General features: G+C 31.5%; 4 protein-coding genes and 1 pseudogene across 10 annotated transcripts; 2 read left to right on the top strand and 3 right to left on the bottom strand.

Annotated features, from left to right (window-relative positions):
• Positions 1–124: 124 nt before the first annotated feature.
• Positions 125–5,255, bottom strand: LOC100795405 (uncharacterized). 2 transcript variants are annotated; one of them, XM_006597430.3, is made up of 6 exons: positions 4,640–5,255; positions 4,013–4,162; positions 2,979–3,188; positions 2,027–2,071; positions 1,406–1,926; positions 125–1,009 (listed from the first exon to the last, which is right to left on the bottom strand). In XM_006597430.3, the coding sequence occupies exons 1-6, from the start codon at positions 5,214–5,216 to the stop codon at positions 350–352; spliced, it is 2,163 nt and encodes a 720-aa protein (XP_006597493.1). In that variant the 5' UTR covers positions 5,217–5,255; the 3' UTR covers positions 125–349. The 2 variants fall into 2 exon arrangements, with proteins under 2 accessions (XP_006597493.1, XP_006597494.1); XM_006597431.3 differs by having other exon boundaries at positions 2,979–3,170; positions 4,640–5,247.
• Positions 5,256–5,790: 535 nt separating this feature from the next.
• Positions 5,791–6,051, bottom strand: LOC121173638 (bZIP transcription factor 44-like). Its single transcript, XM_041010100.1, has one exon. It carries the CDS (start codon positions 6,049–6,051, stop codon positions 5,791–5,793), a length of 261 nt encoding a protein of 86 aa, XP_040866034.1.
• A 1,297-nt stretch (positions 6,052–7,348) lies between these two features.
• On the bottom strand, positions 7,349–9,666 carry LOC102659473 (ankyrin repeat-containing protein ITN1-like; annotated as a pseudogene).
• Positions 9,667–10,097: 431 nt separating this feature from the next.
• LOC100784815 (transmembrane protein 230) lies at positions 10,098–14,172 on the top strand. 6 transcript variants are annotated; one of them, XM_014768347.3, is made up of 6 exons: positions 10,098–10,254; positions 10,366–10,466; positions 10,654–10,764; positions 12,431–12,485; positions 12,593–12,886; positions 13,838–14,172. In XM_014768347.3, the coding sequence occupies exons 5-6, from the start codon at positions 12,616–12,618 to the stop codon at positions 13,915–13,917; spliced, it is 351 nt and encodes a 116-aa protein (XP_014623833.1). In that variant the 5' UTR covers positions 10,098–10,254; positions 10,366–10,466; positions 10,654–10,764; positions 12,431–12,485; positions 12,593–12,615; the 3' UTR covers positions 13,918–14,172. The 6 variants fall into 6 exon arrangements, with proteins under 6 accessions (XP_014623833.1, XP_040865885.1, XP_006597489.1 ...); XM_041009951.1 differs by having other exon boundaries at positions 10,349–10,466; XM_006597426.4 differs by lacking the exon at positions 10,654–10,764.
• Positions 14,173–21,646: 7,474 nt separating this feature from the next.
• HSF-31 (heat stress transcription factor 31) lies at positions 21,647–23,584 on the top strand. Its single transcript, NM_001353464.1, has 2 exons — positions 21,647–22,324; positions 22,454–23,584. The coding sequence occupies exons 1-2, from the start codon at positions 22,106–22,108 to the stop codon at positions 23,411–23,413; spliced, it is 1,179 nt and encodes a 392-aa protein (NP_001340393.1). The 5' UTR covers positions 21,647–22,105; the 3' UTR covers positions 23,414–23,584.
• The last annotated feature ends 717 nt before the right edge of the window (positions 23,585–24,301 follow it).

The raw sequence follows: 24,301 nt of genomic DNA, 5'->3' as shown, positions 1-24,301 counted from the left end.
TCGTAGAAGGGATAGAGAGAGCTGCTAGAGTGGATGGCAGACTTTACTAGCGTTCATTTAACAACACCAGATGACCATAAATGTTATGTTTAAAATACCTATTGCTGTTTCATGTTACCAAAAGTCACGATAAAGACGTAATATGCTCTTATTCATGGACATCCATGTCCAATGGTTATTTTACCACAAATAACCCATACAGCTATACAATCACTGCATGTTGACGACCTTAAAAAAGTAAAGTGGCATAGCCAATAGCCAAATGCACAAAAACAAAAGAAACTACAATTGAAGATAAAATATGAAAAAAAAAAGGAAGGGGAGGGGGGCACAAAATAGAATTTCCAATTCAAATGTCCCACAATTTCTTTCTCCTGCTCTTTTTGAGCAAGTTGAGGAGGAAACGAGGAATGATCTTCTTAAGGTTCCTAAGCATGCTCCGCACACATCCTTTCATGGCAACATATAGAGGGAACTGCACCAATGCAAATATACAGACAGGAAAGAATGCTGCAGCATATGTCAAACTTGAAGTCCATTTGTTCTTCTCTAACTTGATGTTGATCAGAATTGTTGCACTGAATGATAGCATTGTTGTGGCCATGGAGAAGAACAGCAAGGCAAAACCTGTGTTCAGTTTCCTCGGGAGAGACTTCCGAAAATCCCACATCTCACAAGGTGATGTGAGGATTGAAAGGAACATAATCACCGAACCGAGTGAACTTACAAGAGCCACAATATCCATAATTGTGAACACCATGAATATAGTTTCATGAAGAAATCTAGGGAATCCATTGTCATCTGTGCCTCCAGGGACAGTGTATGCCGCGGCAAAGACAACAGTGGCAACAAGAACAGCTACTGCAGAGCATGATTGAGCAGTTTCTTTTATCCATTCACGAGCATCGTTGAGCAGTGCTTCATGCTTTTCCACAAAAAGTTGCTTTGCTGTTTTGTTGTATTGGTTCTTGTGAATGGTGTAATGATAAGGGAGTCTCTTTTCTATCCGCTGTACAAGTATGAATGCACAATATGTAGACACAAAAAGATTAGAAACAAGGGTATCAGTTAGAGACATACAACTAGAGATAGACACAGATTAGATTGTAAGCAATGATTACTTGTAGTCTTTTTTACTACCTTTTTTTTTTTTTGCAAACTTTAATAACTATGTGAATGATGTTTTGCAAAATTAAGGTTTTATAAAGTTAAGACTAAAATGGTGGTATTTACAATGCTTTACTAAAGTGAGAGTATTGTATCAGCAAGGTTATTTTTATTTTTCTCTTGAGCACATTTACTCTTGTTATGATTAGAATATGAATGAACACATCAAAATTGTGAAGTAGGAGGAAACTGTTTATGAATATCATTTCTCATTAGGACAAAATATAATGATACTTACATCGAACCAATGCAACTCCTCTTGCAGTTGCAGAGCAAAACCCGGTTGGGAACCCCCTTGAAATTCTGCAGTGTAGTGAAGGACAGTGTTACTTTCCTTGTCAATTTTTCCAGCAAGACTTCTTACCATTTTCAATTTCTTTAAGATTTGGTAAATTTTCTTCTGGCGGTGTTTGACAGCCATGTATAATATGTTCTGCTCGTCGTCACTAACATGCTCAATCGAATGAGGATGGAAATGAATTATAACTTCAACAATCTCTGTAATTCCATTGCAAGCAGCCATAAGCAAGGGGGTATATGTTGGTTTGCTTGCACCCTCTTGTTTTTCTCCTTCCTCTTGTTTCCCTTTTATTTCTTTAGGCTTTCCTTCTTGTTGTGATCTCCCCATGGAAACTGTTCTATCCCTTGCAATAGCAGTATTTCGCCATGAATAGTCTTTTTGTGCTAGCAAGTTTACAAGTTCCTTTGCTAAATTATGCATTTCCTTTTTCCTCCAAAGTTTATCAATCTCTTTCCATTCTGAGCATTAACAAAGCATACAAGTAACATATGAGAAGGAAAAAATAATGTCCAAACAATAGAAATACTTTTTGTTTGAAGATGTATCATGAACTTGCACCTTTGGCCATAATCTTCCACATGGTATACCACATCCATGAAAAAGCTGCAATTTTGAAGATATATATTTTAGCAAGAGCATCAAAGGAGTTACTCTTGATTATACCAGTTATACATAAATGATCATGATTTTTTTAATTAAATTTAATCTTAATCATTCTTTTATAATTACATGATAAATTATTTAATTTTATTTTAGATTCCTAATAATTTTTTTCTTTCTAACGAGTCCTTAATAAAATAAAAATTTAGAAAGAAAAAATTGATTTTTGATTCTTGTTATTTTGTTTTAGTTTTTTTAATATATTGATTTTTTCATTTTATTCTTTGTAATATTTTATTATTTTGTGTTAGTTTCTTGGAAAAATATTTGATAAAAATTAATAATAAATTATTTATATATTTTAGGCACTAATAACATAATGATCATTTGGTAATAGACTATGGGCATCTTATTGGTCCATGTGGGCAACAACGTAGGCCTGGGTTCATGGTGAGAGATGCAGAGGGTTGATATATACTGATAGTTGGGTTCCTTTTGTCATCATTATGATTATAATTGCTTGCTTTATGGCTTGTTTTGTTTTTAACCGTGATTGAAAATATTATCATGTGGAGGAAGACTCGGCTTTTTTATTTGCGTTCTGCAGGAAATTTATTGCGCAATATAATGGTGACTGTAATCATGTGTCCTAATTTCCTGTAATATTATAATTGTTATGTGCTTAATTTTTTCTTATAGGTCTCTCATCCATTGAAATCACCCATTTCCTCCTTGCATTTAAAACTTTCCTATTCCCCGCATCTTTTAAATAGTGAATAAATTAAAATGTTTAATATAATAAATAATTTTTTCTAATAAAAATGATACATTTATAGTTTTTTAAAATTAATCTTATACCAATATTATCCAAAATTGATATTTATATTTTAACCTATCCTTTCATGCATACCTGATAGTTTCCTTTGAGTTGTAGGTGGTTCATTTCTCCTTGCCTTCCCGCCACTTTTCAAAATTTGCCCTTCTCTCGTATTATCCTCGAGCTTCATTTGAGTTGGAGATGGCTCATTTTTGTCCTCCCTGCCACTCTCCAAATCTTCCTTTTTGGTTGTGTATTCCTTATTTTGATTGTAGTATTTGTAATCTTGAAAGTTAGGAAGCACTGTGTCATAATAGTACAACTATTAACTTGCTATATAACTTGAACTAGGATTTTACTCCTTATCCCAGTCTACCCACACTTAAGATTAGAAACCAACGTTGTAACTAATGTGAAACGTTGTAACTAATGATCACATTAAAATAACTATAATGATAATTACAATTTAAAACCTTGTTTGAGCACATAAGTATTTCTAGTCTCCTAATCTTAGGTATCATAATGTGTGATTTTAATCCATTAAGTTTCAATTGTGCCAATTAGATGTCTACAATGTAATATGTAATTTTAATCCATCAAATTCAATTGAGCCAATTAAGTTCACTAAATATTACAATAATATGATTTTAGTTCCTAACTATATATATTAACAAAAATGATGTTGGTCTATTAAACAAAATGATTAAAATCGCATAATTAAGATATCTAAAAACCTAATTGACTTAAGTAAAATTTTAGAGATTAAAATCACAAAATTATCAAACCTAGAAAACAAAAGTACAATTAAGTTTTCTCTTAATTTGAATCCTCTAAAAGAAAAGAAATTACATTTTAGATGATAAAGTGTAATAAATTAATAATAAATATTAATTAAAAACTTAATATTGAAATTTCAATTAATTTCAAATCATTATATATATGATATGAATTTGATTTTATCACAATTTTCAAATCTATATTTTTTAATCAACGAAGCACAATATTTTTTAATGTAACTATACAAGCTTAATTTTGAACTTTTTTTTCTTTGATAAAATTGATGTGTTTTTTATGGGTATATGTGCATGCTTGTTATTCAAAAGCCGAAATAGCTGGCGGAGACTTACAGAGGTATATGAAATTTTTCAAAGGCCCCATTTGGGTTTGACTTTTAAACGTAGAGGGCATTTTGGCTAGCAATTGCAGAGTTGTGAGTTCATTGTCTTCCTTTTCATAAGCGAGGTGTTCATATCTTTCCAATATCCATAAAGCTGTGCCTGCATTGAAAATCAACAACATTTGTAGTTCTTACAAAGGTAAAACTTAGGTATATATAATTCTCTAAATCATTTTAGTATTGGTTATTAAAGCTTCACCTCATAATTCAACGACCACTTTAAATATCAACATTATGTTGCATGTGCAAGCAAGAACACCATCACTGTACATATTTGTATGCACGTATGCATGAAGAGAACATCATCGACTCAATAATACAATTAAAATTTAAATTATAGATTTATCAATAAAAAAATATTTTGTTAATTTTTACAAGTGATTAATACACTAAAATTATGATAATTTTATCGTTTAGATATTAGTTAAGTTGGATCTTTGTCAGAAATAATTATTAGACAAACTTACTTATTTTTATGTTGAATCCTGAATTAATCATTTTTTTTTTCTGTGATCAACTGAAGGATTAAGACGAAAAGAGATATATATAAAGAATGGAGAGAACTAGACATAGGTACCAAAGAATTGATCAATGACAGCAGTGTGCAGAATGGACATCTTATCCCCCTTTCGGTGAAAATGTATATCACGATGAGCATCTGCTCCCAAGTCTTGAAGGAAGAAGCTGAGCAAGTCAGTTTTTCCAAGTGCAGCAGCTCTATAGACGGCGGTTTCTCCCAATTTGTTTCTCATTCGCAGCAATGGCTCATACTGCTGATTTGGGCCTTCTTCCTCCTCGTGCTCCAGAATGCTCTTGGTCATTTCCACTTCTCCAGTGAATGCCACCTCGTGAAGCGGAGTGTTCCCCATGTCGTCCTGCAACCTCAGCACACGCTTGATGTCTCCCTCTCCCACCCACTCGATCATTTCCCTGTACATTGTTGGGTTCCCACAGTGAGCTGCGTAGTGAAGAGGAGTGCTGTGGTGCAAGTCAATTTGCTTGTCCAATAGATCCTTGTGTTTGTTGAAAAATCTGCCGAATTCTTCCCATTCGTATCTCTTGGCCAGTATATATGGCTTTTTCATTTTCTCAATTAAGGCTACGGAGTGCCTTGTCATCTCTAATTTCTTTCTCCCTATCTGCAGCTCTCTCATAGCTACTGATTATGATTACTCACCACTAGTACTGATCATGGAACAGTTATTATTAATGTCTCCTTATATCATGGAAAGGAATATATTTTTATCAGCATATATGCCTTGCTTAATTAATTAAAAGCTAGAATAACTAAAGTTAGAGGTTTACCTTTACTTTCCAACATTATTTATTCCTTGATCCTTGTAGTTGGGTTGCCCTCGATGATACTCTACCTTCTAGAATTTTATTAGGTAAAATTACATTTTTAATCCCCTACTTTAGGTTTAATTTCGTATTTGGTCCCCCGGTAATTTAATTCGCACTCCCCTGTTTTGTAAAATCCTGCAATGTTGGTCACGGACGCCTTAATTGGACGTTGACTGTTAAGCTCAGACATTGATTGTCACGTGTCAACGTCTGAGAGGCTTTTGAAAATTTTTATTCTTCTGTGGTAAAAAAAAATTACGCTAACCCAATCCCCCATAACCCTAATCCCTAACCTTAAATGAAAACCTTAAAACAAATGTCAATTAATTTGTAGAAGAAGAAGAAGAAATCCTGATCAAATCTCAGACTCAGAGACCATGGATCTCAGTACTGCAATATATCCGCAGAAGTCATAATAGGGTGGTTCAGATACCCCATATTCAACGGGTTGAAGAAGCTATTATTATTATTATTATTAATTGGCTCAACGAAGGTGCTCGATGTTGTTGCTGCTCCAAAACCCGCCACAATAGTGGCATTCAACACGTCAACGATCTCATTCAGAGACTCTAACCTGTGACTAAGCTCACCCACCTGAGCCCTAAGCACCGAGTTCTCAACCTCAACACTCAGGTACTGTTGCATGGTGATGTTGATGCTTGTGAGTATTTGTTGGTTCTCTTTTCTGAGTTGAGCCACTTGGGAAACAAGAGCTTCGGGAACGACACCTTCCGGCAACTAGGGATTAACTTTCTGAGAACGTGCGCTTTCTTCTGCACCGCCGGTAACCTTCTCCGAATCTCCGGTGTGGTCTTCTTCATACATTTGTTGGCGGAGTAGTTCTTGACCTTCTTGTGGTGCCTCTGCTTCTGCTTCCTCCACCGACCGAATGAATTTGCAAGAATGGCGCGGCTCCAGCGAGTTCGGCCTTTGGTAGTGGCGGCGAGGACGCGGTCTGCGGTGGCGCGGACTTGGAGGGCGGAGGTAGGATTGTTGTTGCGGCGGAGCGCGTGGAGGAGGTTGGAAGAGTATAAGCGGTGTTCGGTATGGGAAGTCCAAGGAGTGAGAGTTAAGGAGTTTTGGTGTGTGATTTTCCGGCGCTTGTTGTAGCAAAGTAAGGGAATGGAGGTTTGAGTGCAAAGACAAAAACATCATTATTGGAATGGCAAATTTTTTACCACAAATGGATAAAAAAAATTCAAGGTGCCTCTTAGACGTTGACACATGACAGTCAACATCTGAGCTTAACGGTCAACGTCCAATTGAGAGGTTCGGGACCAACATTGCAGGATTTTACTAAATAAAGGGATCCAATTTGTAAATTAAATTACTAGAGGACCAAATACGAAATTGAACCTAAAGTGGGAGACCAAAAGTATAATTTTACTAATTTATTATATATTTATTAATTTTTTTATGTATAATAACAATAATGAAACAAGAACTTGAGACTTCATTTATTTAAAATTATGATAGTAGGTCATTTTTACCTATTAGAAACAATTTAAGTCCCTATAATTTTAAAATTTTACTTTTGGTTCTTCTGATAGTCTATGTTAAAGAGACAACTTCACACTACTCAAGACACAATTACAAGCAATCAACACATGATTTTGTAATTATTTAAAGCACTAGCAGGCAACAACATACAAAGACTCTAATCATATTGTTAGAGAAAGCATATAAAAGGAACATCATATACCTACTGTCACATTTAAATGTTCTTTCTCCATAGCTTACGGAAGGTTAAATTACAAGTTGAACCTGGATAGGCAGAATCACTTATACTTGGTTTTGCAAAGTACACATCAGGTGTTGGAGGCATAGTAAAGCTTATCACTATATGCAGAATTTTGGTTATGTTGGTCGAAAATTAGTATTCGCCTATAATTGACGATAAAGTATTAGGGACACACAAAATAGGCAACTAACAACTCAAATGTCACGTAATTTGTTTGACCTAGTTGAGGAGGAAACGAGGAATGATCTTCTTAAGTGTCTTAAGGATGGTCCGCACACATCCTTTGACGGCAACATATAGAGGGAACTCCACCAATGCAAATATGCAGACAGCAAGAATGTTGCACTATATGTCAAACTTGAAGTCCATTTGTTCTTCTCTAACTTGATTTTGATCAGAATTGTTGAACCGAATGCTAGAATTCTTGTGGTCAAGGAGAAGAACAGCAAGGCAAAACCAGCTGGGGGAGAGATTTCCGAAAATCCCACATCTCACAAGGTGACGTGAGGATTGAAAGGAGCATAACCACTGAAGCCAATGAACTTACAAGAGCCACAACATACATGACTGTGAACACTATGAATATAGGGTTATCAAGAAATATAGGGAAGCCATTGTCATTTGCGCCTCCAGGGATAGTGTATGCTGCGGCAAAGACAACAGTGGCAACAAGAACAGCTACAGCAGAGCATGACTGAGAAGTCTCTTTTATCCATTGACGAGCATCCTTGAACAGAGGTTCATGCTTTTCCATAAAAAGCTGCTTTGCGGTTTTGTTGCTATTGTTCTTGTGAATGGTGTAATGATAAGGTAGTCTTTATTCTATTCGCTGTTTATGAGTCAGTGCACACAAAAAAAAGATTAGATAGTTCACATTGAAGTTGAGAAACAATATGAAAATACTTACATCGAACCAATGCAACTCCTCTTGCAGTTGCACAGCATAACCAGGTTGGGATCCCCCATGAAATTCTGCAGTGTAGTGAAGGACAGTGTTACCTTCCCTGTCTATTGTTCAAGGGAGACTGTTCTCTATATTCCTTTTCTTTCTGGCGATGTTTGACAGCCAAGTTCAATATGTTCTGTTCGTCTTCACTAACATGCTCAATTGAATGAGGATGAAAACTAGTTATTGATTCAACAATCTCTGTAATTGCATTGCAAGCAACCATAAGCAATGGGGTATATGTAGGATTGCCTGCATCTTGTTCTATGGGGGCGTTCATGTGATCTCACCACGGAAATTGTTCTATGCCTTGCTGTAGTTGTATTTTTCCATGAATCATCTGTTTCTGCTAGCAAGTCTACAAGTTGCTTTGCTAAATTATGCATTTCCTTTTTCCTCCAAGGTTTATTAATCTCTATCCATCCTGAGCATGAACAAAGCATACAAGATTACAAGTAACTTGTGAGAAGTAAAAAAAAAATTATGATAAAACAATAGAAATACTTTTTGTTTCAAGAAATGTATCATGAACTCACACTTTTGGCTAGAACACTCCACGTGGTATACCACATCCATGAAAAAGCTGCAATTTTATTGGCAAGAGAATCAAAGGAGTTAATCTTCACAATATAAATATAAAGGGTGAAAAATATTTCAATTAATTCTATTCTTAATTATTCATTTTAGTTATTATACGATTAAAAGTCCGCTCTTCTCATGCTTTTGTCTCTTACTTAATACACTTGCAATGTGTTGTGTGTGTAACTTGACAGTGGATTAAACTCATAGTTAAAAGAACCAATTCATAAAGACGTGCATATTTATACTGGTCTACATTTAATTACTCCATATAAGTTTATGGTTAAACATATCGGTACACATTAATATTTTTTAAAATCCTTTTTAATAAAAGAAAGTTAATAAAAGGGCTAATGTGCGAGTCTATCAATGTAATAAAGGGTTAAAATATAAGTTTAACCACTTATTTATATTTAAAGTTTGAGTTTGGTCTCTTAGGTTTAAAATTTTTCATTTTAATTTCTTATTTCCTTTTTACACCAAATTAATTTTTTTTAGTTTATCTCACTAATTTGATAATCTGTGACAAACTATAAAAAATGTAATATTAACCAAAATTTACATAATTAATGTCAAAATCTGACAACAGACTAATTTAGTGTAACAAAAACAAAAAATCTAAGACTTTAAAAACTTAAAGAATCAAGACCGAAAGGATTTAATATCTTTTTAGTTGATAAATTTTTTTTTAAAACAACGCTTCTTTGCCATCCATTAAAATCCCTCATTTACTCTTTCTTTTATTAAAAGTCCCTCCATACGTTTACTACATTAATTATACTTTTTATATATTAATCTTTTTTCTTAAAATTCTTGCGTTTTTGAATTAATGATTTTACCCAAAACTGTGTTATTTATGTTTTAGACTATCAAGACATACCCGAAAGAATCCTTTGAGTTAGAGATGGTACATTTCTACCGTTCCACCTTCCAAATCATTTCTTCTCATGTCATCTTCCCTTTGATGGTAGTATATATAATCTTCCCTTCTCATGTCATCTTGGTCTAATTTTTAATTATATATGTTGATTGTTTATCTAAACCGTTGACTAATAATGTGTCAATATTTTGATGGGTGAAAATTAACATTTGATAATTAAAATTAAAATTAAAAATTAAAAATTAAAATTGAAGATTAAATAAAAAATATGATTTTTCTAAGTTATCCAATGGATATAGGTCAGTTGACAATACACTACCATAGAATTTGAAAATGAAAAAAAAAAGTTTAATTGTGATTAAATTTTGACCAAAAATTAATCAGATAATCAATTTAAAGGATCAAACTTATAAGAATATAATAAAAAAAAATCTAAGGTTCTTATTACTGTAGTACCAAATAAAAAAAAATTAAGATCTGAAGACCAAAATTTGTAGAGAAAAAAAAAATATAGAAAATCAAAATCACAGATGAAGAATAGAAGAAACAAAATTGCAATTTACCTTAATTCTTTTTAGTCAATGGTGATATACTTTTCCCAATTTCATTAGACTTGGACCAGCCCAAACACCCATCCATTGCACGTATCACCATAAACCCACCATCGGACACAAGAGCACAATTCAAGGCCAGCGAAAACAGGTTCCGATTCTCTTCTCGCGATTTTGCAATGATCTGCACAATTTTTAATTTTTTGAGACAGTTTCTCTAAAAAAATTGATTTTTTATGTATGAGGTTGCAAATTGCTGCAGTACTTGTTCCCTGAAACCCAAACCAGTATCCACAATAAACTATAGAGTTCCTTCGCTCACACAATATTCGCCCTTTTCAATTTGAAATTGAGGGGAAGACGGTAATTCACCCTTCGTATTCATTAGCTATGTTTATCCATATGTTCTGTTTTGAGCTGCTTGTTGATGATTGTAGAAGTTAGTAATGGTAATTTCACCCTTATTCATCTGTGTTGTGGGGAAATTTTAATTCTCTTATTTTTCTTATTTGAGCTCAATTTTCATTGAAATCATGTATTCATGTCACAGTTTTAAATATGGATTTTCTCATAAATAAGGGTTGGTGTCAAGTAAATATGGTTTACCGCACAATAGCTGCAAAGGCTCTTTTACACGTGGCTATGCATTACGGAAGAGTGGGTTTGTGTTGAATTGCTCTTTTTCTTCTTTTATGTTAACTGTCTCTGCTCTCTGGTACTTAAGTACTTTAGTGCGATGATAGGTGTGAATTAAATCATTAATGGCAATGGGAGAAAACAACTGGCATGCCTAATGAGTAGAATTGTTTGTTGACTAAGCATTTGTTCTTAGTCTTCCTATATGATAATTTTAGACTGATTGGACATATGAAACTGTGTCAGTTTGTTTATTAGACAGTTCCAGTTATGCGTGCTGCACCTGTTTTGACTCGTGCAGGTATTTGGAATAATTTTTTGAGTACTTTCCTAATTGCTAATTTTCTGATCGAGAAAACTTTGATTTGTTCTTAATTTTTCCAAACTGTTTATGACTCTTTTAGATTGGACCTGAGATAGGAAATGTTTTCTTAAACAACTAGACTAGGAAATAGGAAATGGATTCATAATTGGACCTGAGAGATTCTATCCCAAGACTAAAACAACTGGACCTTAATTTCTCAAATTATTGGAAATTAGTCCCTATATCTTTAGATATAAACTCTAATTCCCAGTTTAAAATTACCATGTAAATTAATATGATAATCCTAAATATCATCCCCTCATACTGCAGTACTTAATATGATAATTCTAATAAGCTTAATTACTATTCTTCAAATCTTTGGAAAAAACATTTCTTCACTTTAGAACCTGTTGTCATAGTTCATTATTTCTATTTGTTTTCTGTAATTTGTGAACAGATGTTATCACTTAGAACTTGTGAAATTTTTTCTTAATGAATATAGGTTTTCTTAAACTAAATGTCCAAGATTTTTCAAAATTGGGTGAGAATCTTTCTGCTGATCTTACATGGAAATAGTTCCATTAGATATTCTAGAAATAATGAAGATGATACCCAACCTATCTGAGTTTTAAATCAAAATTCTCTTCAGTTCCATTTATTCTGCCCGGTAACTACGAAAAAATTCTAGTGCCAATAAAATCAACTTAATTTTAGTCAATAATAGCAAAAAGGGTATTCATGTTTTAAATTTTATCACCCTAGTGTTAGTTAACAGAACCTGCCAAGATCTTTAACAGTTTTTCCCTAGTACAATTACAACATGGCATATCACCGAATAAAGATTTGAAAGCAGATCTATTACATTTACATATGACTGTATTTAATATTGTTCCAACATTAGAATTGGATATATGATGCATTTATTTTATTCATTGTGATGCTCCATTCGTCTGATTCTGAATTTTGGCTTTTCTAGAGGGAAAAGTACAGATATATAACCATCGATTAAAAAGTCAATGAAAATGTGAGCAGATACATGCATATATGTAACAAACCATGAAATCGTTAAAATTTACTCTGTTGATTAGCAACTGCTATTACTCTGCATTTTTTTTTCTCCCGTGCATCCCTCACTTTAGAGGATCCAAATTCTCTGTTTATTTATACTGCTTTTTCACCATCATCACTATCACAATAGGCCTGTGCAGACTGCAGAGTCTCTAAACTGACTCCTAAGTCCCTTATGCTCACATAATTGAATTATGGCTCTAAATTAGAGTTTGTGTAATAACTTTTAAATGTTGAAAACTTGAAATTGTGCATATTATTGTATCTCTATTGTTTATGAATTTGTTAGTTTAGTGATGGATTTTTTTTTCTTATGCAGCACAACCTTCCCTTGACTAGAAGAACCTCAATCTTCAACAATCTGCCAATTAATTGTAAGTCTTTTCATCCCTTGTAGTGTTAAAGTTTTGGTTTTGTTCTTTCTCTGCACCTGTCAGATCTAAATCTAATGTGGTCCATTTTTTTGGGTTAAAAAACTTAGGAGTAAATAACTCAGGAATAAATATGGCTACTAGACGTGTTCGTTACTCCCCTCTTGCCACGGATGAGGATGATTATATTGGTGATAGGAATAGACCTTTTGACCCACGATTTGATTATACACCGAAAGCCTTGGATAAAGTTCCCTGGAAATCAATTGCTCTGGCACTGTTCCTGTTATTCCTTGGTACAGGACTTTTGTTCCTTTCATACTTTATCTTCACTGGTCATATGGGGGGAGAAAAGTCTCAAGCATATGGCCTTTTAGCCCTAGGGTTCCTTAGCTTTCTCCCAGGTATGTTGATTTTCTAAATGTCATATGCATTATATATGTTAAGTACTCTAGTTTAATACAAAAACAAAGGAAATTAATTGTTTTTGACAACTCTGAGACTGTTGATATCCTTTTGGACGAATTTGTTGATAGTTATGGATTATGAACTACAAAAATGTTTTTCACTCCAACTTACCTTTTAGTTTTACACCGAGAAACACAGAAAGCATGTCGATTTTGTCAATATTCAAGTGAATTTGGTCAAATTGGGAATAATGAATGCACTTCATGATTAGCAGAAAAATAATTCCTATATCATAAACTAGATAAACTATGCATCATTAAAAAAATGTTCCAACCTTTACAATGAATCATTAAAAAATGTTCCAAAGTAATCGAATACACCAATACTCACCAAGAACATAAATAATTGTTCCATAGAAAAGTTGCGACTTCACAATGTAAGTTGCATACTATGTTTGAACTAGAATTGCAAATAATATGAGGCTTACAATTATGGATCCATATCACCTGCCCTCATTGTCTATCCCACCACTTAAAATATGCTACCTAGACATTAACGTGTCATTAATACTATAGTCTATAGTAACACAATTTCAATTGCTAACACTTTAATGTTCACTTTATTGGTGGGAGTAAAACTAGAGATGGGCATGGAATGGGGATATGTGATCTCCATCCCTATAATTATGTTTAGAATTATGAATTAATGATTCTTTCCATCTTATTTATATGTGGAATGATGTTGCTTGCGTTGATTTTTTTTTGCCGGTTTTATGTGTTCTATATCTTTAAATGTCTAATAACTATTTTTTTTCATAGATGCTTCTTCAATAATAGAGAATAATTTAGTTTGTATCTACCATGACTATGCAGATATTATCATATCTGTCATGTGGATCTTTTGCTGGATAAACTTGCAACCTAATTTTTATTGATTTTTGGATACAGGTTTTTATGAGACTCGAATTGCATATTATGCATGGAGGGGTGCTAAAGGATACCGCTTTTCTGCCATCCCTGATTATTAGAGTGTGACGGTAAATGAGAAATAGAGCTATCTATACCGTGAAAACATAGTAATGATCAAATTCGGTTGCAACTTGTATGCTTCAATGGCAAAGATGGAACAAAATGGTAGAAAAGTGTAATCGTACTTGATACTTAAGTAGTTAATTAGGTAACAAAATTTAGAAAAATGATGCATTAAAGTTTGAGGTTAGAAAAATAAGCTTAAATTGTATCGTGAAATTGTTTCTTTTAGGCAATATTATTGCCTTTGTGCCTGTTTTGTTCCCTTAAACTCGTGATTGACGTTTGGTTGTGACAAGGTTTGCTAAGGATAGTCTTTTAGAATGACCCTCGCACAATTTTATTGAACTAGTTTAAAATATGTTATTATTTAATACATGATAGAAGTGTAGAAATTATATAACTATATAGATTGCACTTCTGCACGGAGATCCTTCTCACGTGCAGCTGAATTATAGTCTCTTGGAATAATTACAAACTATAGGTAGCCCCATTGATATTATCAACAACAACAAAAAAACCCCCATGGAATACTTCAATAATTAACTAATAATATTGGTTATCAACCTATCATGGGTGAGTTTTTTAAAAACCTCTAGCTTTTCAATTTGCGGTTTCATCTATCGTATTATAACAATCACTTTCAATCGTGCATTTTTCATAACTACCCAGGGCTTAGATAAATGAAGAACGTGTGGTAAGATCATTTTGCTCGGGGATAAGGTCAGATGAAAGCATTAAGATAATAGTTCTTATGATCACTGTGATTTAAATTTGCGAGGTGGGCCTACACAGTGCACAATAATATTGCTTTTTTTTTTTTTACAAGTTGATAGGAGTAGTCTTAGGCTTGATTTTCTTAAATAAGATCTTGGGTTTGAATTTTATAGATGAAAAAAATATGATTGAAATAAGAGATTTTATTAAAAGTGATTAGTGAGGTCTCTAGATAAAGATTAATCATTAATAAAATTAATGAATATTCTGTATTAATATCACGGTGATAAAAAAATATTTTTTTTTTGTATTGATGCTTTTTATTGTGATTAATAACAGAAATTAAAGTAATAGTAGAGGAGGAATTCAGAAAGGTAACAAGGCCTTCATTTTCAAAGTTTAAGAGAAGAAGGATCAACAAAAGTCAACTGGTTGCATTTTTACTTGTATAGTCTGTTAATCTTTTTCTAGGACAGTATAATATGATTATTGAACAAATGGAATAAACAAATTTACCCTTATATCGTCTTAATGATCATTACAACCATCCATACAGACAAATAAGCTTATCTTTCCATAAAATATAAAAATCAAATTTATTTTACAAGTGTCTTTAACTAAGACATGATAACATAGCCTTGTAATGTAACATCAGAAGAAACAATTTTGATTTTATCCACTACACACAGGAGATAGCGGAAAGTCACTTGACTATCGAATTTATAAGTCTCACGTGTTATGTGCTATGTTTTTCTCCCCTCCAACTATAGGATTCGGATTTGAAACAATTCCCATGAATTAAAAATGAGAATTTCAACATTTTTTATATATAAAAAACAGTTTAATAAAATGAGTAGTCATTTAAATAATAAAACATTAATCCTTTTTATTCCTATGTTCTTTTAGTAAATTGGAGTAAAAATGGGGGAGAAAAAACTAAAGAAAGAAAAGAGAAAAAAAAAGGGAAGTGTAACCCATTTTCCTTAAGAACTTTTTCAATAGATTAGTAGCATTGTAGCAACCCTAGCGAGGCGCTATTGAATTAAAGGCGTTCTAATTAAAAAACTAAATGATAGGAAAATATATAGTAAAGCATGTACATTTTATTTTAGTTCTAATTCAATGAGTTACTTCTTTTTAGACATTATTGTTTAATTTTTTTATTCATTAAAAGAGATTTATGTGTCATATTGGGGTTGATTAAAATTAAACTTTGATTACTTCTATAAGTAACAATTACTTATGATTAAAAAAATATTTTTTTGTCATTTAAAGATCATTTAAAAAGATTACTTAAAATTATATCATTAGAATAAAATATGTATGAATTACTTTTGTGAGGAACAACTAACAGGAGATTTAGAACTCAAATTATCTTGCTTAAATTATATTTATTAGAGATGCTCTAAAGTTTTCATATTTATAATCTTGAGAGTCTTCTGCCAAAAAAAGATCTTTGAGAGTCTATTCAGTTTTTTTTTTTGTTAGGGACCAAATAAGGTCTTATAATTTTTTTAGAGATGGAAATGGGTGTTTACTCATTTTAAAAATAAAAGGACTAATCAACTTAATAATTAACCAAAATCACACACAATCTAAAAATTAAGATATGATGTGTTTCTTTCGTTAACGCGGATATGGCATCGACTTTTTCCCCTTGGAAGAGAAAATTATCAATGACTTTTAAACGCTCCTTCATAAACTAAGGCACAATAATTTGATTTTAAAAAAAAAGTGACAGAGATTTATTCTTCCTTAATTAATATCTGCATTCTGTATTGCGTGGGATACTTTTCTTTTGAATTTTTTAATACACTTTTTTTCTCTTCCAAATTAATATCTGCATTCTGCAATCTCCAGTTGCTTCTAATTTAATCTTACATCTATAAATTTAACCCCACCAAATTATCAGAAGCCTAAATAGACCGAGGCTGAAAGTGATATAGGCTGAAAGCACTTCTCTCAGAACTATTCTACATTTATAATCACAAACTCGGCTTCTCTTTTTTTTATTTTTATTTACTCCTAACGAATAATCATAGCAACATTCAAATAATAGACCAGCATAATTCTTCTCTCAATCATTCATTTTACCAAACCATATAGATGCAAGCCACGCGTTCCCTTAAGGAGCTTTTTCTGTTTCTCTCTCTGCATAACGTGGGAAAATTCTTTCAAACTTTTAGCCTTTCCCTTTATATATATATATAGAGAGAGAGAGAGAGAATAAAGAGAAGTTATTAACACATTCTCTAATATACTTTTAATCGCAAAGTTTTAACTCATTTTGTATTTAATAATTATTTATAATTTTAAAAGTTTTAACTAATAAAAAATATATATATTAAAAAAAATATAATAATAACAACAAAATCTTATCTTATTAGATGTAATTGTGAGAGACGGAGACAAAATTTTTATATGGGGTAAAAAAAACACAGGTGCCCATAAAAAAGCAGCAAAATATATATATATATATATATATATATATATATATATATATATATATATATATATATATATATATATATATATATATAAAATAGGAAAATCCTTCTAAAAAAAATAGCATCCCTTATCTCTCCCGGATGAAGATGAAACTTATAAAGTATAATGCTAACAACAATGCTAATGATTTTCTTATTATCAAAATATACATCCATAAAAAATTAATACATTCCAAATTTTATATATGTTCTATGAATTTTATCTTGTTTATTAATATGTTAATTTCAAATTGATGAGCTTTTTCAGGATCACATATCAAAGTATTAATATTTAGAACTAGGTGATTGCTTTTTGGTTGACACTCTGGATTGTTATTCTTCAACTATACTTTGAACATTACAACATTGTGATTTGTGAATAGCTTTAGTGTCGATTGGGGAAACAACACAAAGAGAGGAGATGCCCACATGAAAGACGGTTGTAAGCATAACAAAGAAGTTATAAGTTCAAGATGGCACAAAAGAAAATTTTCTAATTTTGAAATGACATATTTTAATAATAAGTTATAAACAAGTAGAGTGCTAAAATTTGAGAGCCCAAATAAATAAGTAAAGTGCTGAAATTTGGAACCCAAATAAACAAGTAGATTGATAAAATTTTAAGGCAGCCAAATCATAGGCTCTCCACTCGGGTGCTTCTTGACATCGATAGATTATACGATGTCTTTTAACACGGTTAAAAAAATAATGTTTAGAAATATTGTTTAACAATTAAAACAGTTATCACTAGCAATCTTCGTATCGAATATAATATTCTTATATTTTAAGATTCATCCAAAATTAGGGCAAACTATATTCCCTTGAATTCAGCTGCATCCACTGTATCCCAAATGTCATCCTCACGGTTACCCAAAGACAATTCCAATTTCCAGTATCCTGAAACAAAATATAATAGTGATGATAAGCAATATAAAATAATAATAATAATAATCACGAGATAGAGACAAGAAGGAGGCAGGAATATTGCATTAATGTTTATTATTGAGCCCTCGGTACTTCCATCCTATCAGGCTTAGCTTCAATATTGTTTCTTTTATTTATATGAAAGCTTCAATATTATTATTTGTTACGTAAAGTGTATTTTATAAGCAATCTCATTTTTCATTTGTCTCGCATCGCATTAAATGTTTTTTTAGGGAAAAAAATCTTAGTCCAATTTTTTTTTTAATGTCCAAAATTCATTCTTACCCATCGTTAAACCTGATTGGTTGATTTTGAATTTTATATATTTTGGTTAATTTCAAACACCTATCTCATTGGTTACTTTTGTCATTTATTACAATTCCTATTTCCTATTCTCATCATCAATTGAACTAGATCATGTGAAATTTAAAGTTGCGGTTAGAAGAGAAAGGCTGTCATTAGAACTTATAAGAGTTTATTTATCAATATTATATTTAAATTTATCTCAAACAAAAATAATTGCATAAATATTAAGAAGAGCTTTGATAATTGTCAAAAATATTTAATTGAGATATGTGAATTTAGATAATTATTCCATCTTTTCTCTTATTTAAGACTTTATTCATGTCTTTTTTATGTTAATTTGTGAATTTGTAGTTTTTCTCTTTAACTTATTATTTTGCTAGGTTGCATGTGTGGATTATTTTTGTAGGAATTTGAAGTGACTTGGAGTAAAGTTTGTCAAAGCTTGAAGTGGAAAATTGTAGCAAATTGTACTCAAGCTATGAAATGTGGGCTTGAATTGAAGTTCCTTTTTGAAGAAAATGCAAAGAAATTGTAGATGAGAAATCAATTTCAACCAAACAACTTTTGGCTTAAGTTAAAACAAGAAAGAAATGTAGAATTGCAAAGTTGCAGAATCATCTACTTAAACCTAAAAAATTTTGCTTAAGCAATTTTTCATTAGAGTTCAGATTTTTAGAGATTGTATAAATAGATTTCATGTCCATTTGGAAAAACATGTGTTTTATCTTGTAAAAAACACTCCTTTGGGAGAAAAAGGACTCTCCTTGCTACACATAGGAATGAGTAGCTAGATTTTGCCATTGCTTGGGATTAAATTATAACTTAACCTTATAGTCTCATGTGTTTCATTTGAACTATGCTTATATATTTATCTTGTTCTTCAATATTAATGTTTTGCTTCTATTATTAATGCTTGTTATGGTTTGTTATTGAGAAATACTTTCATAGCTTGATTTTAGGATGTGACTATGATTGAGAATACTCTCTTTATCTTGATTTGCGGTAGAACACTCATTAACTCTTGGAACTGGGAATATGATGAAGGTTATTGGTTAACTTTGGGTCATTAAACTTAAAACAAGTTCATTTGTCAAATGTGTAAGGAATTAACATTTAATGGAGAAACTTATATTTTTTCACTTCAGAAATTAGTGATTAAAATACCTTTTTTGAACAATGACTAATATTAATATTGAATCTCAAGTTGGATACGATGCTTTAGAGTAAAGGGAGTTTAATTTGGTGAAAATCTAACCTTGACAAGCTTTATTATTTGTATTTCATTTGCTTTTAACATGTTCTTATCCAAAACCCCCCAAAAACATTTTGAAAATTTTGGTGTTGTTTAACATGTTCTTTATCTTTGAATGCTAAAAGACTAATATTATTTTATTTATTAGTTTAGATGGTAAAAACTTATGATATTTATTAAGTATTATATAAATTTTTGTGGGGAGGATAACTCTTACTTATCAAATATAATTCGATGACTTGATAAGTTTGTCAATGAGTCAACAAACTTTCAAAAATAACTTATAGTGATATATTTCATAAATTATTTTTATTTTATCCCATTAAACTTTTCTTTTATTTGAATCTAAAATCTTATGCAAATTATTTAAATTTTAGTGTCACTAGATCAACCTTAATAGATTTTATCATATTTAACTTTTCAACATAACTTATAAAAATAATTGACAATTTATATGAAAATAGTTTATTTCATATCCTCTTTAATTATAAAAAGAAAACCTATACATAGACAAGACTCTATGTAGAATTTAGATATTTTTTATTCAAACAATCTCTTGAATTCAAGCCTTATATAAAAAAAAAGATTGTTAGAGAAAACTTTGCTAAAAAAGGTCAATTAAATTCTCTAAGAATAATTAAATATAAAAAATGTTGATAAACACTCCATCCCAATAATATGATAATGAAAAAAAATGTACTAAAGTTTGTTAAATGTAAAAAGATGCATATGCCCCAAATAAAAAAAAAACAAAATCATGTTGTTGAAAGGTAGGACATGATTTTGTTATTATGAGTTCAATTTTAATACATCAGTTGTGTAAATATTTGTATATTATTAATTAAAAATTATTCTTGAATATTAATTTTAAAATGATTATTAAAAATTTAATATTTTTAACATATTTTAATCCATATTTAGATAATAGTTAAAAAATTACATTTCCTTTTATATTAATTGAATTTTTATTATTGAAAAATGAAAGAAAATAAAGAATTGAAATAAAGACTTTACTATTATAAAAATATTGCATTGACTATGATCTATGTTTTTTTTCCTTTCATTTTAACTGTGTTCTCAAAGAATATTTTAAAATTTCAATTCAATTTAAAAAATATAAAATAAACAATTAAATTCTAAGAAGATATGCATAATTATTTAATACAAAATGAAAATAGATATAAAAAGAATAATGTTTTGAATTTATACAATTTATAAATAAACAATTTTAAAATAAATTCTGAATTTAAAAGAAGAAGATAATTATTAAAAATATTATAATATTTTTTTACTTCATTATAATATTGTTTATAAATTCCATAAATATAATTTTAAAAAATACTTTTAATTATTTTTTCTTTATATATAACAAAAGGATTTTTCAAGTTATTGCCATTTATTTTTTGAATTTTCATTTGTCTAAGTAATTAAAAACTTTGAACAACATATAAAAAGAAATATTAAATATATTTGTTTTTAATATAATAAATATTAATATTTTTATTTTTAAACTAATGATTCAGGGACACTCATTATATCGTACACATTCATGAACTTCCAATCCATGTACGAGGTCACAGCAACTAAATTTCTGTGCTCGATGAGTCAAAGACACTTGGAATTTTCTTTTAATATTTTTTTTATTTTTGGGTAATTTATATCATCTTTTTCTTTTGTTTTTATTTTCAGATAAAATCAACCAGAATAGATAATGTTGAAAAAGAGAAACAAATCAAAGAAGAAAATTCAAAATTGTCTACCTTGTAGCCTCGAAGGATCCAAACATATTTGGAAGCACTAAATAGCTAAAAGATCTCTTTTTCCCTGCACCTTCTCATCAATCTCCTTCAAAATGGTAATTTACCTTATTTTATTGTATTTCTAGTTTTTTATTAAAAAAACTAGTAATTAAATATTCATTTATTATTTACTTGACCTGCAAGTTCTTTTTCCTTTTTAAAACTTTATGAAATTAGATATTCCATTTTCTCTGGAAAAAAAAAACCAATTCATTAATACTGTCGAAAAACATGGTCAGAATTTGAGCTTTTGGCAACTATGGACAGAGATATGAACTTTCCATATTTGGAGGAGAAGCAATCCCTTTTGTGTTTCGCTGTTTCCATTTTCAGCTTTTTTCTTGTGTTTGAGCATTTGAATCTGGACAAAGGTTTCACCTTTGGGTGAGTGATTCAACACCAGCTATAGCTGGGGGAGTGAAGGTAAGGTTGTGAGCATTAATTTGCTTGAAGGAGGGTTTGTGAATTGAATTGGTAAAAAGGGTCTCTGTTTTATGGGAATTATTAATTGGTGTTTACTGGGATTAATGAAACCTAGATAGAAAGGAAAAGGGGGAAGAACAAGGGAGTCTATTTTTTATATAAATATGTATATTGTTTTGTAGTGGTTAAATTTGTGAAAAGGTAAAAGGTTTTTTTCTTTCTTTCTGGGTATACTAAAGGGCTTTTGAGAGTTCACTTTGCTGTGAGATTTGTGTTTTTGATGATGGAGGAAGCTCAGGGCAATTCTAGTTCCCTGCCACCTTTCCTCACCAAGACTTATGAGATGGTGGATGATCCTTCCACTAATTCTATTGTTTCATGGAGTGCCACCAATAGGAGTTTCATTGTTTGGAACCCACCAGAGTTTTCAAGGGATTTGTTACCCAAATACTTTAAGCACAACAACTTTTCCAGTTTCATCAGGCAGCTCAACACTTATGTAAGCAAATTCAATCTTCTTCATATTTATGGATTTGATAACTTGTTTTTTTCTTCTTTGTTTTGTTTTCTTGTTTTCACATGAATGGTTTGATTGCTTGAACTATGCCATGGTTTTCTGTTTGATCAGGGCTTTAGAAAGATTGATCCTGAACAATGGGAATTTGCAAATGATGATTTTGTAAGAGGCCAGCCACATCTTTTGAAGAATATCCATAGGCGCAAACCTGTTCATAGCCATTCTTTGCAGAATATCCAGGGTCAAGGGTCTTCTTTGCTGACTGAATCCGAAAGGCGGAGTTTTAAAGATGAGATAGAGAAGCTTAAACATGAAAAAGAAAGACTTCTTCGGGAGTTAGAGAGGCATGAACAGGAGTGGAAAATGTACGAGGTACAATTACAACACTCCAATGATTGTTTGGAAAAGTTGGAAAAGAAGCAAGAAAGTTTGGTTTCTTCTGTTTCTCAAGTGTTGCAGAAACCTGGGATAGCCTTGAATCTCTTACTGCTGACAGAAAACATGGATAGAAAAAGGAGGTTGCCAAGAAGTGGTCTCTTTAGTGATGACGCTGGCATTGAAGATCATATGGAAACTTCCCCAGTATTACCAAGGGAAAATGCAGATGGTTCCTCTATTTTCTCATCGAGCACAGAGCGATTGGATCTGCTCGAGTCATCCATGACGTTTTGGGAGGATATTACACATGATGTTGGTGACATCTTTGTTCAAAGTCATTTAAACCTGGATTTTGATGCATCTACAAGTTGTGCAGATAGTCCAGCTATATCTTGTGTGCAACTAGAAGTTGAAGATCAGCCTAAGTCACCTGGAATCAACATGAATTCTGAGCCATCTGTAGTTGCTGTTCCTGATCTTGATGCATCAAAAGAACAACCAGTGGGAAAAGCCCCTGTGACTACTGGTGTTAATGACATATTCTGGGAACGATTCTTGACAGAGAATCCTGGTTCATCTGAAATGCAGGAAGCACAGTCTGAAAGAAAGGATTCTGATGGCAGAAGTAATGCCAAATTTTGGTGGAACATTAGGAATGTAAATAACCCTCCAGAACAGATGGGGCATTCTTAGTCAAGCACAGCAAACTTAGTTGCAATTGATTATTACTTTTAGCTTGTGATACTCCTCACTTTTCATGTAATAAATGTAGGTATGCATGGTTTTGGCTCTGCTATATATACATATACCATATTTTTGGTTAAATGATTGCCTCCTCTATAGAATTTAGTCAATTCTTATACTGCTCACTCTCTTATAGTTCTACCGTGCCAAAACCTGTGCTGTAGTGTGGTTCATTTTTCTACACTTTTCTCCCTATTGACCATTCTTTATGTTGCTTTGCCATATAATAGAAACCAACTGCATATACCATCTGTTGCTGTCTCCTGCAGGGTGGTACCCAATATTGACATTTAAAAGGGGTCTATAATGGGATTTTGTTAAATCATGTAATGGATGACATTATCTGTAAATAGATAAGTTAGAAAAGAATGCATACCCTTTTACCCCATATTGTACTACTTGTGAAGAAGTAATTGTAGTAAGTACCTCTTGTCTTGTTTGGGATTAAGGTTGAAGAGTGGTAGTTCTTGTCCCTTGCTTTCACTATGAACACAAATATTTTTTGAGATTGTTTAGGGCTATGTTGCCCCACTAATTAGGATGGAGAGAGCTGTTGCATATTGAATTTATGAGATTTAAATGATACCAGGCTTAAGAGTATCACATTTAAAAACAGATTACTGGAAATTGATATTTTATGTATTGGGAACAAGAAGATATCGTGAGTAGATACTTTTAGCTCTAATATCATCATTCAATGATTTTCACAGGTCTTCTGATTAATGAATTTAGAGTCTCGAGTTGAGAGTATTTAAACAATAGATAACTAGAAAACTCGGATTTTTCATATTAGGAAATACAAGATAAAATGATTTATGATTGTGAGTGTATAATTCT

This window comes from Glycine max, chromosome 15, assembly GCF_000004515.6.
Source record: "Glycine max cultivar Williams 82 chromosome 15, Glycine_max_v4.0, whole genome shotgun sequence".
Classification (NCBI taxonomy): Eukaryota; Viridiplantae; Streptophyta; class Magnoliopsida; order Fabales; family Fabaceae; genus Glycine; species Glycine max.
This window is presented reverse-complemented; position numbering and strand designations above follow the sequence as displayed.